A 22,735-nucleotide genomic window follows, 5' to 3' on the forward strand; every position below is an offset into this window, starting at 1 on the left:
GGCTCCTACCCTGGGGGTCTTTAAGAGGAGGTTAGATGAACATCTTGCTGGGGTCATTTGACCCCAGTATTCTTTCCTGCCATGGCAGGGGGTCAGACTAGATGATCTGCTCAGGTCCCTTCTGACCCTAGAAACTATGAAACATCAATCTCTTCTCCCTTGTCCGGGTGATAGGTCACCTGGACATAGAAGGAAATGAGATTGGTCAAGCAAGAGCCCCATTCCATCTGCCCGGCCTAGTGCGCCCTGTCTGGGGTTCCCGGGCCAGTTTGCATGGAGACCTTGTTTGTCCACTGTGTCTGGTACCCCCAGTGGTGAGTGCAGGGTGGATGGGCCTGTGCTGAATGAGATCAATTGCTGCCTCCCCCCACTCTTTATGCTGGGTTGGCACCCCTCACCAGTCTGCCAAACTTGCCAAAATTCTTTAAGTGGCCCTCTAGCCCACATAATTGCCTACCCCTCCTCCAGCCCTTATTTGGAGTTGGGGCCATAGTTGCTGCCTGTCCCTGTCCCTCCACCCCCTCCATCATCTGTGTATCCCATCATTTCCCTCCCCTGCAGCCTCTTCTCCCCATCTCTGTCCCCCATGCAGCCTCTGGTCCTACACCTGCCACTCTCCATCTCCAACTTTACTTGCCCCCCTTATTCTTGCTTTGTGCATGCTACAGCCTGGGGCACTGAGCACAGCCCTTCCTGGTCACAAAGAAGTGGCACATTACCAGCATGGCTGGTCTTACAGGACCAGACTGTGGTTGTGCTCAATGCCCCAGGCTAGAATGGGGACAGAGCCTGCTGGCCTGGGACAGAGGTTGGAGGGGAAGCAGGGAGCAAAGGCTTGGGGCGGGGGGGGGCAAGTTTCTTGACCTTCCCACAGCACCTGCCCTCCTCCTGCCTGCTCTGCTGTAGAAGCAGTGTGGGGATGAGTGAAAGATGAACCTCCGATAATTAGATCCTATACTTGGAAAATTATAACCAATTATGTTCAGAGTCACTCTAGACTCCAGTAAGTATGGTAACATTTCCACAATTTTGTTGTATTTCTATACACCAAATGTAACTGCCAGCTGAAGGTATATTTTATTTGTACCTTCAGCTGGCAGTTACATTTAGTGTATAGAAATACAACAAAATTGTGGAAATGTTACCATATTTACTGGAGTATTTGCTGCATTTGTTTATAAGCGATGTAGAAAGGCTTATTACAAAACAGTTAAGACGCAATTATATCATATCTCTATTTGTGTTGATAAGTGCTACTCCAGCACTGTCTTTTGTTTGCAGAGTACAATCTTGGACACTTGTATGGCTTTTTTATAACCAGTTTCTATGATTTATTTTAAGTTGTCCTAGTCTGTTGTCTTATGAGTGAAGAAGCGTTGCTTTCTACTACTGTGTTTACCCTAATCCAAAATTACTTTGAATTTTAGATGATGTCCCAGTAACTAGATTCTATACAGGGGAAATAATACATTTGTTATAATTTTGAATGTATACCATCTGATTATTGGAGGGTCAGGTTAAATTTGTTGCTCCCACTGCTGTGGGGAGAAAAGTAGTAGCAAGGAGGCAGACGGTCAGACCTCCACAACACCTTGCCCCTCTCCCTTGCACCCCATGCTTATGCCCTCTAGTCCCTGCCTCCCTACCATTGCCCACTCCCCCACCATTTGTCTGTTATGCTCCTCTTCTGCTTGACTTCAACCCTGATAAGCAGGAACAATAGAGGCAGCTCCATGTTTGGGCTGGAACTGCAGCAGTTCCCTACTACTGCATGGTCTCCTCTACACTTTTCCCTGCTGCTGAAGGCTGAAGCTATCACTGCTGCTGCTTGGCCAGGCTGGGGTGGCTCACACAGTGGAGAAGATTCATAGATTGTAAGGCCGGAAGGGATCTCGGAAGATCATCAGGTGCAGCTCTCTGCACCAAGCAGGAAATACAACTGGGGTCAGGTGACCCCCAGCAAGTCTCTAGTCTCCTCTTGAAGATTTCCAGGGTAGGTGATTGCACCACCTCTGGAGGGAGCTTATTCCACAGTCTGGACACCCTGACTGTGAAAATGATTTTCCTAATGTTGAGCCTGAATCAGTCTTCCAGGAGTTTGTGGCCATAACTCCTGGTTTTCCCCTCGAGTGCCCTGGTGAACAGTTGCTCACCAAGCCCTTAATGTACTTCTCTAGTGTAGCAGTAAGCTGCTATCAACTCCCCTCTCAGCCTTCTTTACCTCAGGCTAAAGAGTCCTAGATCCCTCAGCCTTTCCTCGCATGGGTTGCCTTTTAAGACTGTGATTGTACAGGTGGCTCATCTTTGGACTCTCTCAAGCTTGTCCACATCCTTGTTAAAGTGTGGTGTTTAGGGCTGGACTCAGTACTCCAGCTGCGGTCTCACCAGTGCTGAGCAGAATGGAAGAATCACCTCTGTGGCTTTGCTGGAGATGCATCAATTGATGCATGCCAGGGTATTATTTGCCCTACTGGCTACAGCATCACACTGCTGACTCATTCATACTGTGATCTGTTATTACCCCCAGGTTCCTTTCATTCATGGTGCTAGTCAGTTTGGTGCCACCAAGTCTGTAGGTGTGTTGGGGGTTGCTTGTCCCAAGGGGGAGCACTTTACATTTCTCAACGTTGGAACTTCCTCTGGTTCCAATCCACCCAACTTGCTAGCCTGTTGGCTAGGTCCGCTCGTAACTGTAGCCTATTTTCCAAGCGTAACCATGCTTCCCTATAACTTGGTGTCATCCGCAAACTTGGCCAGTGAGCTCTTCACCCCAACATCCAAATTGTTAATAAAGATGTTGAAAAGGAAGAGTTTTGCCAAGGGTTCCGCAATGACTTTGACCAGCTCCTTCAGCACTCTCATATGAAGATATCTGGTCCATGCATCTAATTTTATTAATTGGTCATACACCAATTCTTCAGAAATAGTAGGAAGACGATTATTCCTACCATACTCATCCTCTACTTTACCTGGCATGGTTTTCCCTTTGGTCTAGTGGAAACTAAGGCGAAGTAGTAATTCAGGAGTTCAGCTTTCTCCTGTGTGCTGGTAACCAGCTCTCTTGAGTTGTTGAGTAGTGACCCCACACTCCCATTTTTCCTCCTGTTCCCTATCTACTTAAAGAAGGACTTCTTGTTGTCCTTGATTCCCGTTGCTTTGAAAGCACTTTTCAGTATTTCCCCCAAATTCTTATTACAAATTCAGGTGCCTGTATGTGGTAAGGTGGAAATGTAATTTTTCTCCCATCCTACTTCTTGACAACTGTGGCTGGATAATACCGCTTAATTTATATAGCAGGTCTAGACATGAAATGCAGTGTTGCCAACTCATGATTTTTGGCATTGTTCTTAAAGTCTGTGCTTCAGGAATATGAGCTCTTTCTTTTATATATACATAAATAAAAGAAAGAGCTAAGTTTTTCACATTCCCAAAGTGTAGACTTTTAAGAACAACGCCAAAAATCATGAGAGTTAGCAACACTGCAAATGTCTTTAGTACATCTGAACATTCAGTAGTCAAAACACATTTTTTAGAATTTGTATAGAATGTGGAACCTTCTTGTTGATGAGGTTCTGTTTATACTGAGAATTATGGCTTCAGTGGTTAGGATTTACTTCATAGTCTCAGAAAGGAGCCATATCAAAGCAGAACTTGTCTTGATTTCTTGTTAGTTTTGCATGCTTTGAGTAGAAATTCTTAATTTTAGATTCAGTCAGCTTAGATTCTTTTTCTACTCCTTTTTTCATAACAGTTTTTGCCTGTGCTTTATTAGCTCTCAGGATGCCAGCCTGCCCCTGAAGGATATTCTCCAACTCTCAAATGGCAGCAGCAACAAGTGGCCCACTTTTCAGCTGTTCGTCAGGTAAAGAACAGTGTTTTTACAAACTAGTACAGTATAGTTTGGTGGAATTTTTCTTATGGGGAGAGGGATAATCTAGTTGTTTTGTGGGGTTTAACATTTGATGGAAGAAAATAATAGATAAAGCAGTCTGTTTTGCATTAGAAAATCTCTTGAGGGCTTTCTGCCATCATATGGTCATGTGGTTGTTTGTCTGTAAAGTTAATTTACCCTGAAAATGGAGTTCCAAAGAAAGTCTTGGAAAAAAGAATTATCCTCAACCAGCATAAGGGACAAAATAATTCCTTAATATTAAAAGGAGTATTATCAAGTAGTTAACTACACAGAATCTAAGTTTTGTCCTAAAACAGAAAGTATTGGGTCAAATACTAATACGAACATGTTGGTGAACTCTTAAAATTGAGGCTGAAATGTTCTCTTTCCAGTCCAGCAATTGGGTTTAAATGGATGGAACTTGCTTTAATTACTATCTTTTTGATTATCTTTAGAATCAAGTTTAAGTAGATTAAAGAATCTGTGTATTTTTCCTTCCATAGATCACTACAGATTATTAACCAGAGCTTACTACTTAATCTGAATGACATTGACAGAAATGCATGAAATATTTGGCCAGTTATTCATTCATTCACAACAATGTGAAATTTAACATTTTCCTAAAATATAATCCTTCAACAGGTATTTTTAATGGTTATGAAGAACTGTTAAATCACATGGAAGATGAAAACAGTTTTGATTTAAAATAACATAATTGTGAAATAAACAATAAACACATTTTATTTTAATTCTTTAGAGTCTGAACAAGCACAGAAATCACTGGAAGTCACAGAATTTGGACAGCAACGTCACAATGGTTAGTAGAATTTTTATTACACTTTAGGAAACATTTTTTTTTTAATTGTTAATGTATCCTGATGGCAGGCATGCTGTAGTAATTGTGTTAATCTTGTAAATCCTGATCTACAATTTATCCATTCTTTCTTGATTGATTTTTTTTTTAAAGAGATTTGAGTCTTTCAGTGTTTTTGCTGCCTATGAAAACTAATCCACACTAACTTTTTCAGCCAAAATCAGAAGATGAAGAAGGCTGGAAAAAGTTTTGTCTGGGTGAAAAAGCATATTCAGAAATAGTTATTGTAGCAGATAATGAAAATCTAGGAATTGATTATATACAGGTAAGCTACTTGGTTCTTGGTTATTATACTTCATTAAAATTTTTCAGAAGTTGCCCTACCGTGATGTATACTCGGGCTGAGGTCAGTAAAACTGACAGGTTGAAAGCAGGTTCCTTAATGAGCTTGCTACTTCATTCCCTACTATACAAAGTGGGACCCTAGATAAATCAGAGCTTGGACTTTCATTTGGAAACTTAAGTGTGATAAAGTAACTCTTACAGATTATTGTTAATTGATACAAGATTATGGGCTGTCTTTTGTGCATGTAACAGTACTGGAGTATAGCCAGCTTCAGTGGTTTGATGATCAGATGCAGCCCTCGAAACAACTTGATCAGTAAATAAGAGCTTTGCTAGAGTAGGCCCTGGAAGGCATGCATAGAAAGGAAAAAGTGTTAGGGCCTAACCAAGCGTTGTGATGCTCTTGCCATGCCCCTGAAACAACAGTAAGAGAGCAAAAAAAAAAATAGTGTTTCTGTAAATTCAGAATAGAATTAAGATGGTGAGATCTGAAAAAGTAGCTGAAATAAATTAATTTTAGGTCCTTTTAAATCTGATGCCTCATGCAGTATGTAGAGGCTTTTAAATTAACTATTTTGCTACATTATTGCTGTTACCATTATTTATTCTACCTGGCATTTTGAAGATGAGTAGTTAAGACTAGATGTTTTGAAAAAACATTGCTTAAAAAAATAAATGGATGTGTGTCCTGTTCAGGCTTTGTTCTAATTTGGGAAATGTCTTTACTTTGTATGTTACAATTCCAACCTGGCTTTTCTTTCAGATGGGCTTTCCTCCTTTGCTAAGTATTGTTAGCCGAATGAATCAAGTAAGTTTACTTGTACTTGGCAAAAATGTTTGGGGGAGGAAGGGGTTGCTTTTTAATAATTTACCTATCAAATGTAGATATACCTCATCTATTAGAGTTATAGTGCAAAAGAGAGTATAGCTAATTATTTCATTGGTAGTGCCCGAAACAAGTGTTGGACTGTTTCAAACAACTGTCTGTTTCTCACTTACTTAAATTGATGTGTTTTTTATTTTGAACCAGGGTGGATAAAAATCAATCATTTTAAAAATGTAATTGGATTTTTATTTAAATCAAAATCTTAGATTTAATCATATTTTTTATTTTTTTTTAAAAGATGCCTTTAAAAAATCGCAAAAAAACCAAACCTATATAAATATAGTTTTAATTTAAGATATGTTAAAGATTAAAGATATCATCATGGAATAGGGATTATAACTTCTAATTATATACTATTTGAGACAATATATTCATGTAACCTTTTTAGAAAAGGTTTATGAATAGGTCACATGTCATGGACTATATTATGAGTCCAATCTTATGAGGTTCCAAGAGGCTGTGCTATAGATTAGTAAAGATTAAAGAAAACCACTCTACCCAATGGGACTCAGTGCTCAGTCTAGAAGATCCCATTAAGCATCTCTGTGATGCTTAGTTTCAGTTCTCAAACAATGGATTTGTGTCTCCAGAGATAACATTCTTGTTAACAGCAGTATATAGAGATGAAATAGAACAGACCTGCTTACCTACTCATCAGCACTATTTCTCTGCAGGTTTTTGTAGACAATCAAGCCCTTGCCTTTCTCTAAAAGTGCAAAGTTTCAAGAAGTTAAGTGAATAAAGGATATCAAACAACAAGAATGCACTTTTGTAGATAACAGTAATTAAATCAAGGCTTCCTGACCAGGATTTAAATCAGATCCACCCTGTTTTAAACTGCTTAGCAATAATTGCTGATAATATGCAAGTTCTCTGGCATAACTTCTCTTTATCCATGTGTTTAAAAAATTGCTTTAATCTAGGGGTGCACTTATACAGAATTTGTGGGCCTGATACCGCTAGCTGATTTTTAAGGAGGTATATCAGCTGATGTAGATCCGATTTCCAATACAGCTGCATCCAGCTGGTAAGTCTGTTGCGGTGAACAGGGAGGGTGAGAGAAGGGGTGTTGGGGGGAGAATAGATCAACAGTGAGGGAGGGAGGGAGTGGGGCAGGCACTGCCCACTGAGGCGGAACAAGGCATGGGACTGAGCTGTGGTTCATATGGGGGAGAGCTCTCACCACTGCACGCACCTGGGGGGGGGAGGGGGGGTGCAGAAGGCTTGTGCCCTGGATCTGCATGGGGGAGGGGGTTCAAGCTGGGGCCAGGGCTGTGCTGGGCTCTTCCTGGTGTGTGGAGGCTGTAGGACTGCACTCAGGACTGTGCTCCCAGTGTGTGGGGGGGCTGAGCTTAATGTGGGCGGCAGCACTGGGAGGGGGCTAGGGGGACTGTAGGCCCGTCTAGGCACCGTCTGCCCCGAGCACAGCCCCCATGCACTGGGAGTGCAACCCCCACATGCCAGGAAGAGCCTGGCACAGCCCCAGCCCACAGGCTCCCCATGCAGATCTGAGGCACCCGCCCTCCTGGGGTGCACACAGCAGCGGGAGCTGCCCTTCCCACCCCGTGTCTTCTGGACAAGCTGCAGCTCAGTCCTACAACCTGCCCCACCCCAGCAGCGTCTGTCCCAGCCCCTCCTTCCCCACAAGGGGCATTGATCTGCTCCCCATGCTCCTTCTCTCCATGCTCCCCTTCCACCACAACAGACTTAACAGGGTCACACAACTCTCCAAGCTGCCGGGCTGTGCTCTTTGCTGCCTACGTGCTGCATTGCAGCTGTGCACGTGTGAGCATTTATCGGCCAAATGATCAGCCACATCAGGCCAATTTCCGACACAATCAGTTTTCTTTATATCAGTGCTGATCCAATATCAGACTGATATATCAGTGCACCTTTACTCCTGTTAATATTTCCAAATACAGTTAACTTAGTTTGAGTTACACACACTAACTTGTTTGTTATGTGCAATTGATTTTCTTTTATCAACTTAAATATTTCCTTTAAATGTGATTGCCTGTGCCCTTGTTTTCCTGTATAATGAGACAAGGCACCTGATTTTTTTTGCCTTAGTCTCTCAGTACTGAGTAATCCAAATTTATTCAGACTAATATGGACATTTTCCCAGACCTCTAATTATTTCAGCTTTCTGTCCCACTTTGGGCATTTTACGCTTTTCACTATTTAATCTCAGTCCCTTCTAGAAACTGCTGTTACTACATTTCCTATTGTATGTATAATAGTGGCGTGTGATTAAATGCCCTGTCCAGATGCACTGTAGAAGTGAAATAAATGTCATGTCACTATGCAAAGTGGAGTCACTTGTTCAAGTCTTCTAATTTAATTACACTGTAGCATCAAATGTGTGCAATAGGTGTTTTTATACAACGACTCTTTTAAATGTCTTGTTCTTTTTCCCCCCCCCCCCACCCCTGTCTTTGAAAGGCAACTGTAACTAGTGTCCTGGAATATCTGATTAACTGGTTTGGGGAGAAAGAGTTTACTCCAGAACTGGTAATTTTAATTTATTCTGTCTACCTGCACATGAATTTGAGAAAATTATGCACTATTAAAATGATACAAGGAGAAGGACGCACAAACCTCATTGTACTTGCTATTGCTATTAAAGTAATATAAATATGTTTCATGTGAAGGCATTCTGTATATTACTGTTACCATCTTTTAGATGAAAATACTGCTGTAATTCATAAATCACTCAGTCTTAGAAGTGAACTAAACTTTTTGGGAAATGCCACCTATTCTCATTATGTCTGCAATTATTTTCCCTATGAGTTCTATTAAAACAACTACTTGTATTTTTTTCTAATGAATCTATTCCTGAAACATCCTCAGACTCCAGTGTGTGTATTATTTTTCATATATGTACATCACTTGTACATCCTGTGCCCTCCTTTTCAGTTCACACACACATACTACAAAACAAAATTGCAACTATAGCCAGCATACCCTTTTAACTTCTTTCCACTGTAGCAATAGGAAGAGCTGCGCTGTTCAGGATTGAAGCTCGTGTGTTACAGGTTCCTATCACATTCAAAAATAGGACTTTTCATTGACTGCATAGTAAAATGAAGGTTGCACAGCTTGAGACTTGGTTTCCTATAGGCTTTTTTGTTTGTTTTAACAGGGCTTTTTGGTGGGGGGAGGGGTTAGTTTGTGAGGGGGGTTTTGTTGAGGGGGGGTTGCATATTTCAGCTATTTCCTCTAATGTTCACACGATGCCTCATTAGGCTTTGAAATGAACTCCAATGCTTTCTAGCCTTTTATCCTCAATCTTTCTAAAAATATAGAAGTTTTTGCCCAGAATTAAGCCTGAAGAATATGAATATAACTAACTTTAAGTAAAAATATAAGTTTTGTAAAGGTAACTTTAACTATAGAATTTCGTATCAAATGAATAAACCTTGCTACTTGATCTTTTAATTCTAATAAATTCCATCCTGATAGTAGTAATTCTGGAGTCCTCAAACTGAACATGGTTCCCGGTTTTGTTTATGGACACTTGCTGTATTAGAACTGATCAGTGATGCAATAGGAAGATAGGAATAATCATTTGTTTTTAGATTTATTTCTGAATAGCTGTTTTTCTCCAGCTGACTTAATGAAATTGAAAAGATTTTCATCAGTAGATGTCCTTAGCCAATTCTTGGAAAGGCCCCATGAAACGTTCTGATTTCCGTAACAATAATGACTTGCCTCTAAAGTATGTACTAAAGGGCGCTTAATTGGAATAAAAAGAAGTCTTTCTAAAATCATTTTCTAACCACTTTAGAAAAAAAATGAAATTTTGAGCTGCATTAACAAAAGTATGGTATGTAATTCACAAGAGACAGTAATACCGCTCTTCAGCCCTGGTTATGCCCCATCTACAATATTATGTCCTGTTCAGGGAACTGCATTTTAGGAAACATCTAGAAAAACTGTCAGAGTCAAAAAATGAGTGGTAACGATAAGGGGGTTGGAATGCAAGCCCTTTAAGGAAAGATTGATATGTGGGTGAATTATAGACTGGAGAAAACAAGATTACAGGGTGGCATGAAATGTTTTAAAATATTTGAAAGGCTGCCATGAAGAGGGCCTCTGTTCTTCCTGGCTACAGAGGACAGGATGTAAGGTAACATGTAAATTGCAGAAAAACAAATTTAGGGAAAAATTCTTAAGAGCAAGAGGACAACGTAACAAACTGACAATGGAAGTTAAGGAATCGTCTTTATTAGAGGTTTTAAGAAGTGGCCAGATAGGGATCTGTCTGGAATGGTTATAGGAATAGCTTAGTCTATATTTTTTTGGAGGGGATTGGGGATCCTCAGTGTCCCCTCCCTGTGTGGATGTTATTTCATAATGCGTACGACTTGTGCATGAGACCAGTATCTAGTTCCAGTAGCATCCCAAAGATCTGGGGTGTCCAACTGACAACCTACAAACCGTAAGCAGCCTGCAAGGTACTAATCTATTCTCCCTGTTGCTGCTGGCTTAACAGCTAGTCTCTGGGCTTTCCCTCTGGCTCCCACTTCCTGTGCCTGCCCCAGGAGTGGTGCAGCATGCAGGAGCCTATGATGCCTGCAGCTGGTGAGTTGAGGGGTGCTGCCCGTGTACATACAGTGCAACAGTAGCTCAGATGTGTGGTGTAACGGGAAAGGACTGTCCAACTGGTAGCCCATAGGCATGGTTTAGCAGGGTGGGAACCTGCCGGTAACGGAGGAAGAGGAAGGGGTTGTATGGAGCAGGGTGGCTGCCTGTGCACACTGTGTAGCACTGGGTCAGAAAGTGCCTTGGTTTGCACTTTAAGTGTGCAGCCCCCAGGTGCTGAGAATTTGGGACAGCCCTGCTACAGAATAGAAAAGCCTAGTATATGGGAATGGTGGTATGTAAACCAGTCACTTTTATTTATAAGCTGATAACTTTTTTCCCATTTTGTACTTTAATATATATAGGGTAGATGGCTCTATGCTCTGCTGGCATGTCTTGAAAAACCTTTACTGCCTGAAGCCCACTCTCTAATTCGCCAACTGGCAAGGCGATGCTCTGAAGTCAGAGTACTAGAGGTAAGATCCAATTTAAAATCATACAGAATTGGGGGTGGAAGGGACCTCAGGAGGTCATTTAGTTTAACCCCCTATTCAAAGCAGGACCATCCCCAATTAGAGCATCCCAGCCAAGACTTTGTCTAGCTGGGTCTTAAAAACCTCTGAGGATGGAGATTCTACAGCCTCTCTGAGTAACCTGTTCCAGTGCTTCACTACCCTCCTAATGAGAGTTCTTCCTAACATCTAACCTAAACTTCCCTTGCTGCAACTTCAGACTACTGCTCCTTGTTCTGTCATCTGTCACCACTGAGGACAGTTTAGCTCCATCCTCTTTGGAACCACCCTTTAGGTAATTCAAGGCTACTATTAAATCCCTCCCCATCAATTTTCTGTTCTGTAAATTAAATAAGTCCTGCAGCCTCTCCTCATTAAGTCATGTGCCCCAGCCCACTAACCACTTTTGTTGCCTTCCACTGGGTGGGACACTCTCCAATTTGTCTACATCTTTTCTATGGGGGGAGGAGGGAGAGCAAAACTGGATACAGTATTCCAGATGTGGCCTCATTAGTGGTGAATAGAGGGAAATAATCCCCTTGATATGGCAACACCCCTACTAATGTATCCTGGTATGCCATTAGCCTTCTTTGCAACAAGGGCACACTTTTGGCTCATCTTCAACTTATTGTCCACTGTAACGCCCTGGTCCTTTTCTGTAAAAGTAGAAGAGGTGTGGGGATGATCTGACAGTTGTGGAAGAACTAGAAATCTGGAATACTCTTTCAACTAACTGAAGATCTAACTGGGTGTAGATTGTTTTTCATTCACTTAAATAATCATTAATTTTTGGGGACATTTGAGATTACTATAGGAGCTCAACAAGCTGTTTAATATTCTTTTCTGAACCATAGCAGCTGATCTAATGTTATTTTTGTTTTGCAGGAGAACAAGAGTGAAGAAAGAGTGTCTGCTCTAAATTTGCTAATCTGTTTGGTTAGCAGGTACTGCAAATTTAGATATCTAAATAAAAGTTGCAATGAATTTTTGCATTATATGTTGTACATATGTTGTCATAATCTATATTCTTTCCAGGCAAAGAAAACCAATCCAAGCTTTTGTATACTGTAACACACGTTTGCTCTGCTGAAAGGATCTAGTCTTGTCTTGGTGCTGCTAAAACAAGCATGTATCAACTCCCTCCAAAAAGTGGGGTTTTTCTAATGTCCTGATAATCAGCTACTAGTCTTCTGAGTAAACCTGATGGTATTCATAGGAAAACAAATATGTTGGAATAAGTGTGTTTAATACTCCCCTTGACAGTAAATATACTGTAAAATAAGGGAAAGACATGTAAAAAAAAATTCTAATTTGCCTTTGAAATACCAATATATTTCACTTGTCTCTCTCCAACAGGTATTTTGATCAACATGACCTAGCTGATAAACCATCCTAATCTATGCTTGGCCTCCAAGCATCTTGCATCATCTGACTACCTATGGTACTATCAACAGTAACAGTCAGTTGCAGTGCAGATATGAGGTACAATATAACCTCTCCAATACAATCTCTTGATAATGGGTTTGGAACAGTTGTCAGTAGTAAAACTTAAACTGATTTGGCTTATTACATGAATTACTTCTGATGTGAAGTTACCACTGAAATGCCTACCCACTTCACACAAACCTCTGTCCAGCAGAAAGCCATAAACCAACTGAACTGTAGGTATGCAAGAACAGTTGATCCTTTAAACTTCTGGAATACAAGTTTACTTGTTTCAGTGGAATTACCACATGGAAAGACTTCTAGGACTGATTCAAGCTTCATAGTTTTAAATGCAACAGACTTAAAGCAACCCAGCACTTCCCTGAACACACCAACAGAAAGGTGGGGTTTTTTTGTGAAAGGGTTTTTTGTGAGAAATTTTTAAATAAAATTTTCAAAACTACTTAAGCTTGTATGGTGTCTCAAAACAGTATTTTTCCAAATATATTTTGACTGCACCTTCTAGATCAGGGCTATCCAACTTCGAAGCAGCAGGGGGCTGGGCAACCCCTGGCAGGCAGAAAAGCTGCAAGGAAGAGTCTTTGAGGGAAAGCGGGGTGGGAGGGAGGAGACTAGCTGCTATTGCAGTCACAGCCATAGATAGCAAGAGTGGCCAGGCAGGAGCCTGAGACCTACAACTTCACCCCTTGTGGGCTGCCAGTTAGATAGACCTGATCTACATGTCTTCAGAATTAAGTTTTCTTTACATGAACCTACAGGGGAGACTCCTGAATATAAAAATCCAACAGAAATTTGGTACCTGGACTAAGGCGATAAAATCTACTCAAACTAGTTCTCATGTTAGGCATTTTAACTGCCATAGTGTATTAAGATCATGTAAGAAAGTACCTTAAGTACTGGTTAATGAAACAGTTTAACTGAACAGAACAAAGACCCACTTACATGCTCTCCTTTTAATGAGTGCGTTTAATGGACACAGTGAACAAGTCTGTATCTCTTCAATTTGCCCCACTGGGATCTAGACAATTATTTTGTTTTTCCTCAGACTTCTAAGAATACTTATTGTTTTAAATATCTTGTCTACTCAACTTGTGAAATTGATGTCTATGGAAAGGTATATGCACAGTGTGTATGCATGAGCATGCACACACTCTGACTTAACATGCTAAGAACTTGGTTGGGGGGAAGCTACTTGTTATGTAGAAGAAACAATATAGTATGGACACATGGCAAAAAATTACTGTTATATATGGTATTAGTTTTATTTTCACAATATTCAAGAAATAAACTTCCATTCTGTCTAGTTTGTACTTCTCTACAGGAAAGTGTACATATCTTACAGCACAGCCATTTGTTGATTTAAAACCTCAAACTTCCTCCTCTTAGCTATGACTGGAGTTCTACATGTGACTAAAGATAAACTGAATGTGTAATTACAGTTTGACCCTCACTTCCTTATTTAGTGCTGGAAAGGAATAGATGTTTATATAGTTTGATTCAGTTGTGGAATATAGATCTTAACAAGTACAACAGTACTCCTCTTATATAGATTTGTGCATATCCTTGTGAGAGTTCTGTAAGCTTTTCTCTGTCCTTGTCTCCCTCTGGAGAGTGGGGATTAAGTCCTTTACACAGCACCAGCTAAGCACAAGAGATGACGCCACAATATAGTGTGGTGATACAAACATCACAAATGTATGACTGCATCTGGCAGTCTTTAAAGAGAACGATGGCATTGAATCAGATTGCCCTCATGTAATAGAATGTACATGGGGTACTACTATGGCAGCTGAAGACTGTCAAGATGCATCCACAGGAACAGTCTACACTAACGTATGGTCCTGTGTTTGAAAACATAAAATTCACAAGGCATAACAAAATTATGCTAGGCCAGACCTATCTCTGATAGTGGCAAGTATGAGATGCTGTAGAGGGAGAGTATGTAGGGCTGTCCAACTGGTGGCCTGTGAGAGGCCAGTGTGCATTTGCCTCTTCCCATCCCATGCAGTGGAGAAGGGCCTGGGAGATGGCCATGTTGCTACCCACACAGTGAGGGTGGAAATACCATAAGTGGGGGAAATCCCAGGGGGCAATGCAGCCAAGGCAAGGGTCAGGGGAGGCATATGGTCTGTACTGAAGCTGGACAGCCCTGTTCTAATATAATCTATCCCTGATCAGACCATTTTGGGCGTCAACTATCAGAGATACCAGAAGTTACATCTCTGGCTATTCTGTTTAATAGATAAGAACATAAGAAGTGCTATACTAGTCCATCTAGCCCAGTGTCCTGAGCAGTTTCACAGCGTGGTGTCCACCAGTTCCTTGGATTCCTTCATGGGACAATACATGCTGGCCAGTGTCCCCCTCCTTGGAACACTCTGTGAACCTCTGACTCACATTCGTCCCTATTCCCTCTACTATTTTGTCCCAATAAATCTGTTGTTACGCTTCTACTAGCCTCCCTAATTGAGGAAGGCTTACAGTTTTATTGATGTGCTTAGGGCCACTGCATTCGGCATAACAAATAGGCTTGTCAGTGGCAGAAGTGGATACCTTAGAGAGAGAGCATTGAACCAGGTATAGCTAGAGCAAAGGCAGGCAAAGTCCAGCCTGCAGGCCAGATCAGGCCCATAGTGAACTCCGTTTCCCAGCAGCCCCTGCCTGCATTGCTGCAGGCAGTTTCTATAGAGACCACAGGAGCAGTGAAAGTGCAGGGCCAGGACTTCCATGGAGACTGGTCCCAGCGGCACTAGCAGGGCATGCGGCTGGGTGAGAAGCTGCTCTGGAACTGGGATCTTGTGGCGGTGACAGCGTGGTCCAAAGCCCAAACAGAGCCATGACCCACTGCCCTGTGCAGGGAGCAAAACTGTGCAGGCAGCGGAACGTGGCTCTGCCCCAGCTCTAGCCCACTCTGTCACTGCCACAAGATCACAGTCCCAGAGCAGCTCCCCCACCCAGCCATGCACTGCAGGGCCAGTCTCCATGGAAACCCTGGCCCCACAGTCATGGTGCCAGTGTTCCTGGGGTCTTCATGGAAACCAGATACAGCAACATGGGCAGGGGCTGCTGGGCAATGGAGTCCGCTGCAGGCCCAATCCAACCCATGGGCCAGACTTTGCATGCCCCTGGTCTATAAGGTGCAAATCTACCCTGCGCCTTCTCTTGACTTTAGACATACATGGCTAACTACCTCTCTATTCATAGATCTATCATCTATGAATTTCTCTAATCCCTTTTTAACCTGACTATACTATCTACAACTACAGCCTCCTGTGGTAATAAGTTCTGCAAGTTAATGCTATACTAAATACAAACATACTTTCTACTATTAGTCTTAAACCTTCTTCTTACTAATTTAAGTGAGTACCCCTTCGTTCTAATATTCTGGGAGGTGGTGAGTAACAGTTCCCTATTCCCTTTCACAACTATCATGATTCTACAGATCTCTCTCAGCCTTCTATCTTCTGAACTAAGGCTATCTTAGCCTTTTAGTCTCTCCTGGTACAGCAACTTCTCTATACCCTCCGATCTTCTGAGTTGCTCTTCCCTATACCTTTTCTAATTCTACTACACCCTTTTTGAGATGCAGACTAGGACTGTACACAGTGCTTAAGATGTGGGCATACTGGGTTTGAATAGTGACATAATGATGTTTTCCATTTCCTCCTTAACAACGGCTGTTTTATTAACTGTTTTGGTATCAATGAACTATCAATGGAGCTATCCAGGAATGTCTGATTCCTTTATGCACTTCTGTAACACATTAAGCACTTCATGACATTAACTATATCACATAAACACAGGTTATTACACTGCCTGTGAACTATACCCCTTCTGCAGACAAGCCTATTCTGCTCTTAAATCCTATACCAGTATAACTGCTACTGATATAAGCAAATGACTGCTCTCTAAAAGTTATGCTAAGACCCAATGCTCTGTACCATTAGACTTGATTCATTCTGGCCCTGATACAAGATAATGGTTATTTCCATCTTAGTTTTTTACATGAAGCAGACAGCATCATACTTTTTCCTCACCACTACTCCAGTTTAGTTGTAGATGCTTTCTAAGAGTAAAGTTAAAAGCAAGACTGCCTGCCCTCTTCACAATTTCATCACAGAGATTGTGCAAACAGCTCCTTTGTATCATTAAAGAATTATGTGCATGAAACAGTTACAGTAAAAAGTTGCTGCATGCTCCAGGGCAGCAACTCCCTTTCTTTTTGACACTGCTCCAAACGTATATACTGTCACTAAAATACTTTCAGCACATCTACCCTGCAAACATAAGTGCTGTGCAACAGGTTGCATTCCTCTAGGCTACCCTCTAAACTGGATGCTGTACCACCACACATCCACATAGTGTTGCATCCAGATTAAATTAGCCACCCGCAGAACTGCAGACCTGTCTACACTGCTTCCAGTTCAGGTGGTAACATGCTCAGAGCAGAACGGCTTGTTTGAAGGCACTGTTATTCACCAAGTTCTAGTTAGCTGTTAAAAACAAAGCATGTGTTTACAGTAGAAAGACTAGGACCTGAATTGATCCTCTGAAATCTTCCCTGTAGCAAACTGTATTAATTTAAAACTATGCTATGTTCATTCGTGCTTCAAAACAAAGCAACAAATACTATATACCAAACCCCTATGCCTTTACAGAGCCTCAGTGAAATCAGGGAGGTTCCATCCAGACCCACTTATCTACCCTCATGTGGCCTGTTAAAGGACAAAAGCTTTATTCTACAATAAAAGAAAGTGTCCTGTTACTGCACTACTGAAACTGTGCTAAATTCCTATCTTTGTCTAGCAGTACATGACCTTAGTTGGAGAATTCACCTCTCCTAATGTATAGTACAGCCTGCTGTACAGACAGCAATCACTCCTAAGAACTGAAAAAGTGACCACTCCAAAATAATGCAAAAGTAACTGCAGCCTGAGCAGCTTGGAGCAAGGCAGTGAGATCTGTGAAATTACAGCTGATATCCAGGTACTCCATAACACCAGTTCTATTTTGATTTAGGTCTTAACCAGATTTTCTTTTCCAGTTTTGAGGATTCTCAAAATACACATGCCTGAAGTCTTCAGTATATCTCACGCTGGTAACCGAAATGTTCCTGTTGCTGAATCAACCGAATCTGAATCAAGCTGGATATTTAATATCTTGGTACAGAATTCACTAATGTCACACCAAGATAGTAGTAATAGTGTTATTTTAATTAACATTTACTATACATAATGAAGGCATTTTGCTGCATATCACAGTAACTTTGTACACAAGCTATAGATTTAGAGCTAAATCAACTAAGGTATTTAATGTACATGTTTTTAAAAAGGTGTAGGCATCCATATCTGAACATGTTCTACATCTTCTGTATCATTACCTGAAATTTACCTGGGGGGAAAAAGAAAAACATAATCAAGTCACCAATTATCACTAACTCAATTATTTTATCTTTGTGAAACAGCTGCTTTCTAATTGCTTTTTTCAGAAATGCTGTTAAATAGCACAGTCCCCTGTTTTACTAAATAATCTAGTCTAGAAATATATATATATATTTGTTATGTCCAGTCAAAATTCTGTTTACAAGCTTGTCTGTATTCTAAGTTAAGTTTTAAATCGTTTACAAATCATTTAAGCTTGTACACAGCCCTGTAGGAAATTCTCAACAGAATCATGTATTTGACAGTGAAGCCCATGAAGTCACACCACTTCGCCAACGGTTTCCTGAAGATACTGAGGAGAATTGGGGACAGGTTAGTTTGTTGGCAGGTACAGCACGTTCATTTTCCCAGTGTTGTTCTAGGTTGAACCAAAAAGCAATTGAATCTCATGGCACTTGAAATTCTTCAGAAAGCGAAGTCATCAAAGATACTCAGGCAGCAATTGTAAGCTTTATTTGGCTGGAATTTTCCCTTTTTTGCCCTGTAGCCACCCACATAATGTGGATGCCGCTTTTAATTTTTTTGTTTATGTATGCGTCTTGGTTTTGTTTTCCACTTACTAGTCATTCTCTTCTTCCTCATTAACTCTCTCAATAGCCCAGGTTTAATAATAAGTCATGCAATTGAGTTTGCAATGATTTCAAACTCTCATCCAACTAAGAGGGAGGGAAAGCTATTACACAGAAGAGCAAGAGGGAGGGAAAGCTATTACACAGAAGAGCAATTGAGTACTTACATGCAGGCATTACTGAAACTTCTGCTGTCACAATACTCTTTATTCCCAAGTTTGATAAGCCTCCTCTGATTAATCCACAAGTGAATGCTAGATACTAAATACAGAAAGTATACCATGTCAGCACCATCAAAAATTACAAAGTAATGCTAATATATTAACCAGTAACGTACAGGACTACATTATAGTGGTTTCATGTCAGACAAGGGAATATGATAGCCCTCAACACACTTGGCTAAAGACAACAGAGTTTCATGCAGCAATGCAGGTGGGTAAACAGCACAAAACAGTTGGAATGATGACATGCCCATAATGTTTTCTCTCTTGGGAAAATGGAGGAAAATAGGAAATTCCAAAAATTATCTGCTTTCCAAAGGGAAAGGAAGACATTTTGAAAGACCTAATGGTTATCTTCATTGTATATTACAATGTTCTGTCTTGCTGTATTACTTTCCAAAGAATGGAGTGTGATCTGATAGCAGTTGCATTCCCAGGCAGAACAAAAGAAACCCCTTGAAGAGAAAGTACTGTCATACAACTCAAACAATACCAATAAGCTTCAAAATGGCCAAGATTATTTAATCAAGTTAAATTCCATTAGCTTTTATCAAATTTGCTGTCTCCAGCTACAACAGGATATATTTACCAACCTCCAGTCCCGGGGTGCTCAATCTCCAGCCTGCAAAGTCATGTCATCCAGCCCCCAGGGCTCCCCATGGGTCCAAAAATTTGGCAGCAGGAGAGCAGTGGCAGTGGTAGTGGTAATTGCCACTCCCTGGCTGTGAAATTTTCAGAAGTGTGGGGAGTTTATGGGCCAGATAACATAGCACTGCACTCTAGACTGTGCTACTGTATGGAGCCAGGCTGATCCACAGAGCCTTATCTGTGCACACATGGCCAACCCGGGTTGGCATGCTGCTGTGTCCAGGTGCACAGGTCCAGGTTGGGCTGGGCCGGTGAGCCACTATACCTGGTGTACAGCGTCCAATCCCATGTGCCAACTCAGCCTGCAGACTGTCCCCAGTACCACTCATCTGGCCTGAAGGGCCAAAAGGTTGGATGCCACCACTCTAAATCAAACAGTATTTCACAGAAAATACTCTTTATCCATTTTTAACATATATTTACCCAACTCTTACCAAGGAATTAGCAAAATTGACTTAAGGTAACTTAGTTTTCCTAGCTACATATGAATATTACCTTAGGTGCATGTTCTAAATACTGTTTCCCTGCAGACATCTGAGTCAAGAGACGAAATTTGTTGTCCTGAAGTACATAGATGCCCTGCAGAGAAAAATATTATTCTTTAGCAGCATATTTAGCAACATGATTTAATCAACATTTTTGGTAGGGAAATCCATCATCTTTTGTAAGAGACAGTTACAGGACAGTGAAATGTTTTCAGATTAAAACAGAAGCTCTGGATTTAGACTATATATAAAGACTGGAAAGTTTAAATGGGATTATTTCCTTACTGCTTTGCTTCTTTGTAGCCAGAACAAAGATAGGATACCCAAATTGTGAGTTTATACACAAACAAGCAATAATACATATGACCAACTTAAACAAGTTTCACATTAAGACTCATTACAATTAGAACTCTGTAATAATTATGTACATAATATTCCTATCACTCACCACTGTGATATCTGACTAGCTAGTTTACATTTTGGCACAAATCTTTCTAGTATTAAAGTCATCAAGATGGAATTTTCCTAATGGCTGGCACGTTAGTCAAAGAAGTCTTTACAGTTTGGAAAAATTATTTTAACAGCAATGCTAGAGTCAAAAGTATGATTTATTATAGTTAATATTTATCAAACTCAACTGTTTATATATAGTATATAATTTTTGAGGAAAGGCAATGGAGTAAGAATAAATAGGTAACCAAAAGGATATGAGCAAAAGCATTCAGACTGTCTCAATACAAACAACATAAAATTATAATTAGATTATCCATCACATATACATATACTGAACACCATTTAAGTTTTGATATCATGGATCTCAAATAATAGTGAACATCATTTTGCAGGGAAAGCTTATCCATTTTTCATGCATAAATATTTTCAGTAAGGTGCAAGTGAGTATCTCAAAAGATAACACTCAATTTGACCTGAAAGTAGAAGACTTCAAGAAAGCCTTTCTAGTGAAATGTAAGGCATGAAGCCTGAGATTAAAAAAACCCTTGATTGATTGCTAAAACAAATGTTTATACTATGATGCTCTTATAGAGCTTGCATAGGGCAAAATGAAACTGCACTCTCAATTTCTGGCCTTAAGTCAATTAGTGTAGAAATATTACAAGAACTGTTTGGCAAATTGTAAATGGTTGTTTAACATGGAAAATACAATCACTAAAACATGTTATAGTCAAGTCTGCACTAAAAGAATTTTCTATGCCAAAATCAGCATATCATTAAAATTATTATTCAGTAACATACAAAAAGAAAACAAGGATTAACAAAAAAGGTTATTACCACATCTGAAATACATTTGTGATTAATTTCAGACAAACTAAAGCAACATTAACACTTCAAATGAATTTTCATAACAAACTCAACAAAGTAAAGAAACTTATGTCACAATATCAATACCTGGTGATTGGTCCTTAAATTATCAATTTGCTTTTTGAATACAGTAGTCCAAAAGTCTTTGCAGATGAACTTCATAATGTCTAACTCATCCTTGAATCTGGCAGTGTCTTTAGTAAACCTATGAAGAGTGACCAGTATATTTTGTTTGATTTTGTTCAAATAAACTAACTGTGATTTACTCAACTGACCACTACCATGTAAATAATAAATATTAAGTGTAGACAAGGTACATTTAACATGACAACTGAGAACTAAACATATCCAAGACAGAAAATTGTAATGTAAAATTGCTATTATCTCTTGGTTTTCATAATGTATTCATAATATCCTTTTTTTCTTATGTTGTTTAAACAGACACACAATAGAGCAGAGTTATGGTAACACTTATACATTTGAATTAACTGATTTTTAAATGCAAAAGCATGGCTAATTGATGGATGAACAATTCAGAAAGCTTTAATATTAAAGCAGTCCACTTAAGCAAAAGCTAGTGTGTAAGCTCTTTCAGAAGTACAGGTTTCCCTTGCTTTATGCTGTACATGCATTCCTGGAAAACAGCACACAGCTCAAATTCGCATAAAGGGAACCCACTTTACAAAGTAACAAATAGGGGTAGTTCTAAGACATTGACTGTACTGACTCCCAGACACATTTTTACCACTTTTACAAGAATATTTAGGTACTCACTGTCACAGGGCACTACGCTGCCTGCTCCTAGAAGCGCAGAAACTGCTTGGGGAGAGCCCACAGAGACAGACATATAAACCCCCGGCTGGAACTAGGGGAGGCAGTAGGCTGCCAGCAGCCAAGTGGGAAGGAGCTCTCCTAGAGGGAGCTATGAGAAGAGGCCTGAGGGGTAGTCTAGCTTCTGCTAATGCCAGGGGCAAAGCTGATTCTTTTAAAGGGGCGGAGCACAATTGAATTTGTGTATCACGTTATAGCTCGGGGGCTTATGTTTTGTTTGCTGTTTCATAACAATTGGTGGTTTGGGTGAGGCTAATGGGGAAGGAGGAGGCCTTATTGGGGGGACCCCAGTGCCAGTGAGGGCATGGTATTTGGGGTGCACAGACTCCGGCACAAGTGAAGGCACTGCACTAGGGGCACAGAGAGAGGCAGGGCTGTAGAGAGCCCAGTGCCAAGGGGTGCAAAGACAGGGCTGCAGGGTAGCCCAGTGAAGACAAGGGGCCAACCTGTAGCAAGGCCTGGGAGAAACAACAACCCCATCCTGTGACAGCAGACAACAATACGCACGAGCACGGGGTGGTGGTGAATGTTACCATAATGAGGATGGCAACTACAGAAACATAGAATCATAGAATCAATGAGTCGGAAGGGACCTAGACAGATAGTTCGACCCCCTGCCATGGGCAGGAAGGAGCACTGGGGGTGGGAGGGGTCATAAGACCCCAGCCAGGTGCCTATCCAGTCTCCTCTTGAAGATTTCCAGGGAAGGTGAGAGCACCACCTCTCCAGGCTCTGGCCACC

At 40.8% G+C, this 22,735-nt stretch overlaps 2 protein-coding genes across 2 annotated transcripts in view; one reads left to right on the plus strand and one right to left on the minus strand.

Moving 5' to 3' along the window:
* Positions 1-12,769, plus strand: part of GEMIN2 (gem nuclear organelle associated protein 2) — a 15,644-nt gene extending 2,875 nt beyond the window's left edge. The window contains exons 3-10 of the mRNA XM_019552129.1: positions 3,773-3,862; positions 4,650-4,709; positions 4,921-5,031; positions 5,815-5,859; positions 8,380-8,448; positions 10,887-10,997; positions 11,919-11,977; positions 12,390-12,769. Coding sequence (XP_019407674.1) covers positions 3,773-3,862; positions 4,650-4,709; positions 4,921-5,031; positions 5,815-5,859; positions 8,380-8,448; positions 10,887-10,997; positions 11,919-11,977; positions 12,390-12,429 — 585 coding nt within the window. The 3' untranslated portion in view covers positions 12,430-12,769. The remainder of the gene's footprint in view (positions 1-3,772; positions 3,863-4,649; positions 4,710-4,920; positions 5,032-5,814; positions 5,860-8,379; positions 8,449-10,886; positions 10,998-11,918; positions 11,978-12,389) is intronic.
* Positions 12,770-17,674: 4,905 nt separating this feature from the next.
* The window catches only part of TRAPPC6B (trafficking protein particle complex 6B), an 11,595-nt gene continuing 6,534 nt past the window's right edge, over positions 17,675-22,735 (minus strand). Inside the window, exons 3-6 of the mRNA XM_019552246.1 lie at positions 21,251-21,368; positions 19,854-19,937; positions 18,657-18,750; positions 17,675-17,870 (exon numbers count right to left, since the gene is read on the minus strand). Of these exons, the coding sequence (XP_019407791.1) occupies positions 17,839-17,870; positions 18,657-18,750; positions 19,854-19,937; positions 21,251-21,368 (328 nt within the window). The 3' untranslated portion in view covers positions 17,675-17,838. The remainder of the gene's footprint in view (positions 17,871-18,656; positions 18,751-19,853; positions 19,938-21,250; positions 21,369-22,735) is intronic.

The sequence above is a fragment of the Crocodylus porosus genome, unplaced genomic scaffold (assembly GCF_001723895.1).
Source record: "Crocodylus porosus isolate Cpor-Errol unplaced genomic scaffold, CroPor_comp1, whole genome shotgun sequence".
NCBI lineage: Eukaryota > Metazoa > Chordata > Crocodylia > Crocodylidae > Crocodylus > Crocodylus porosus.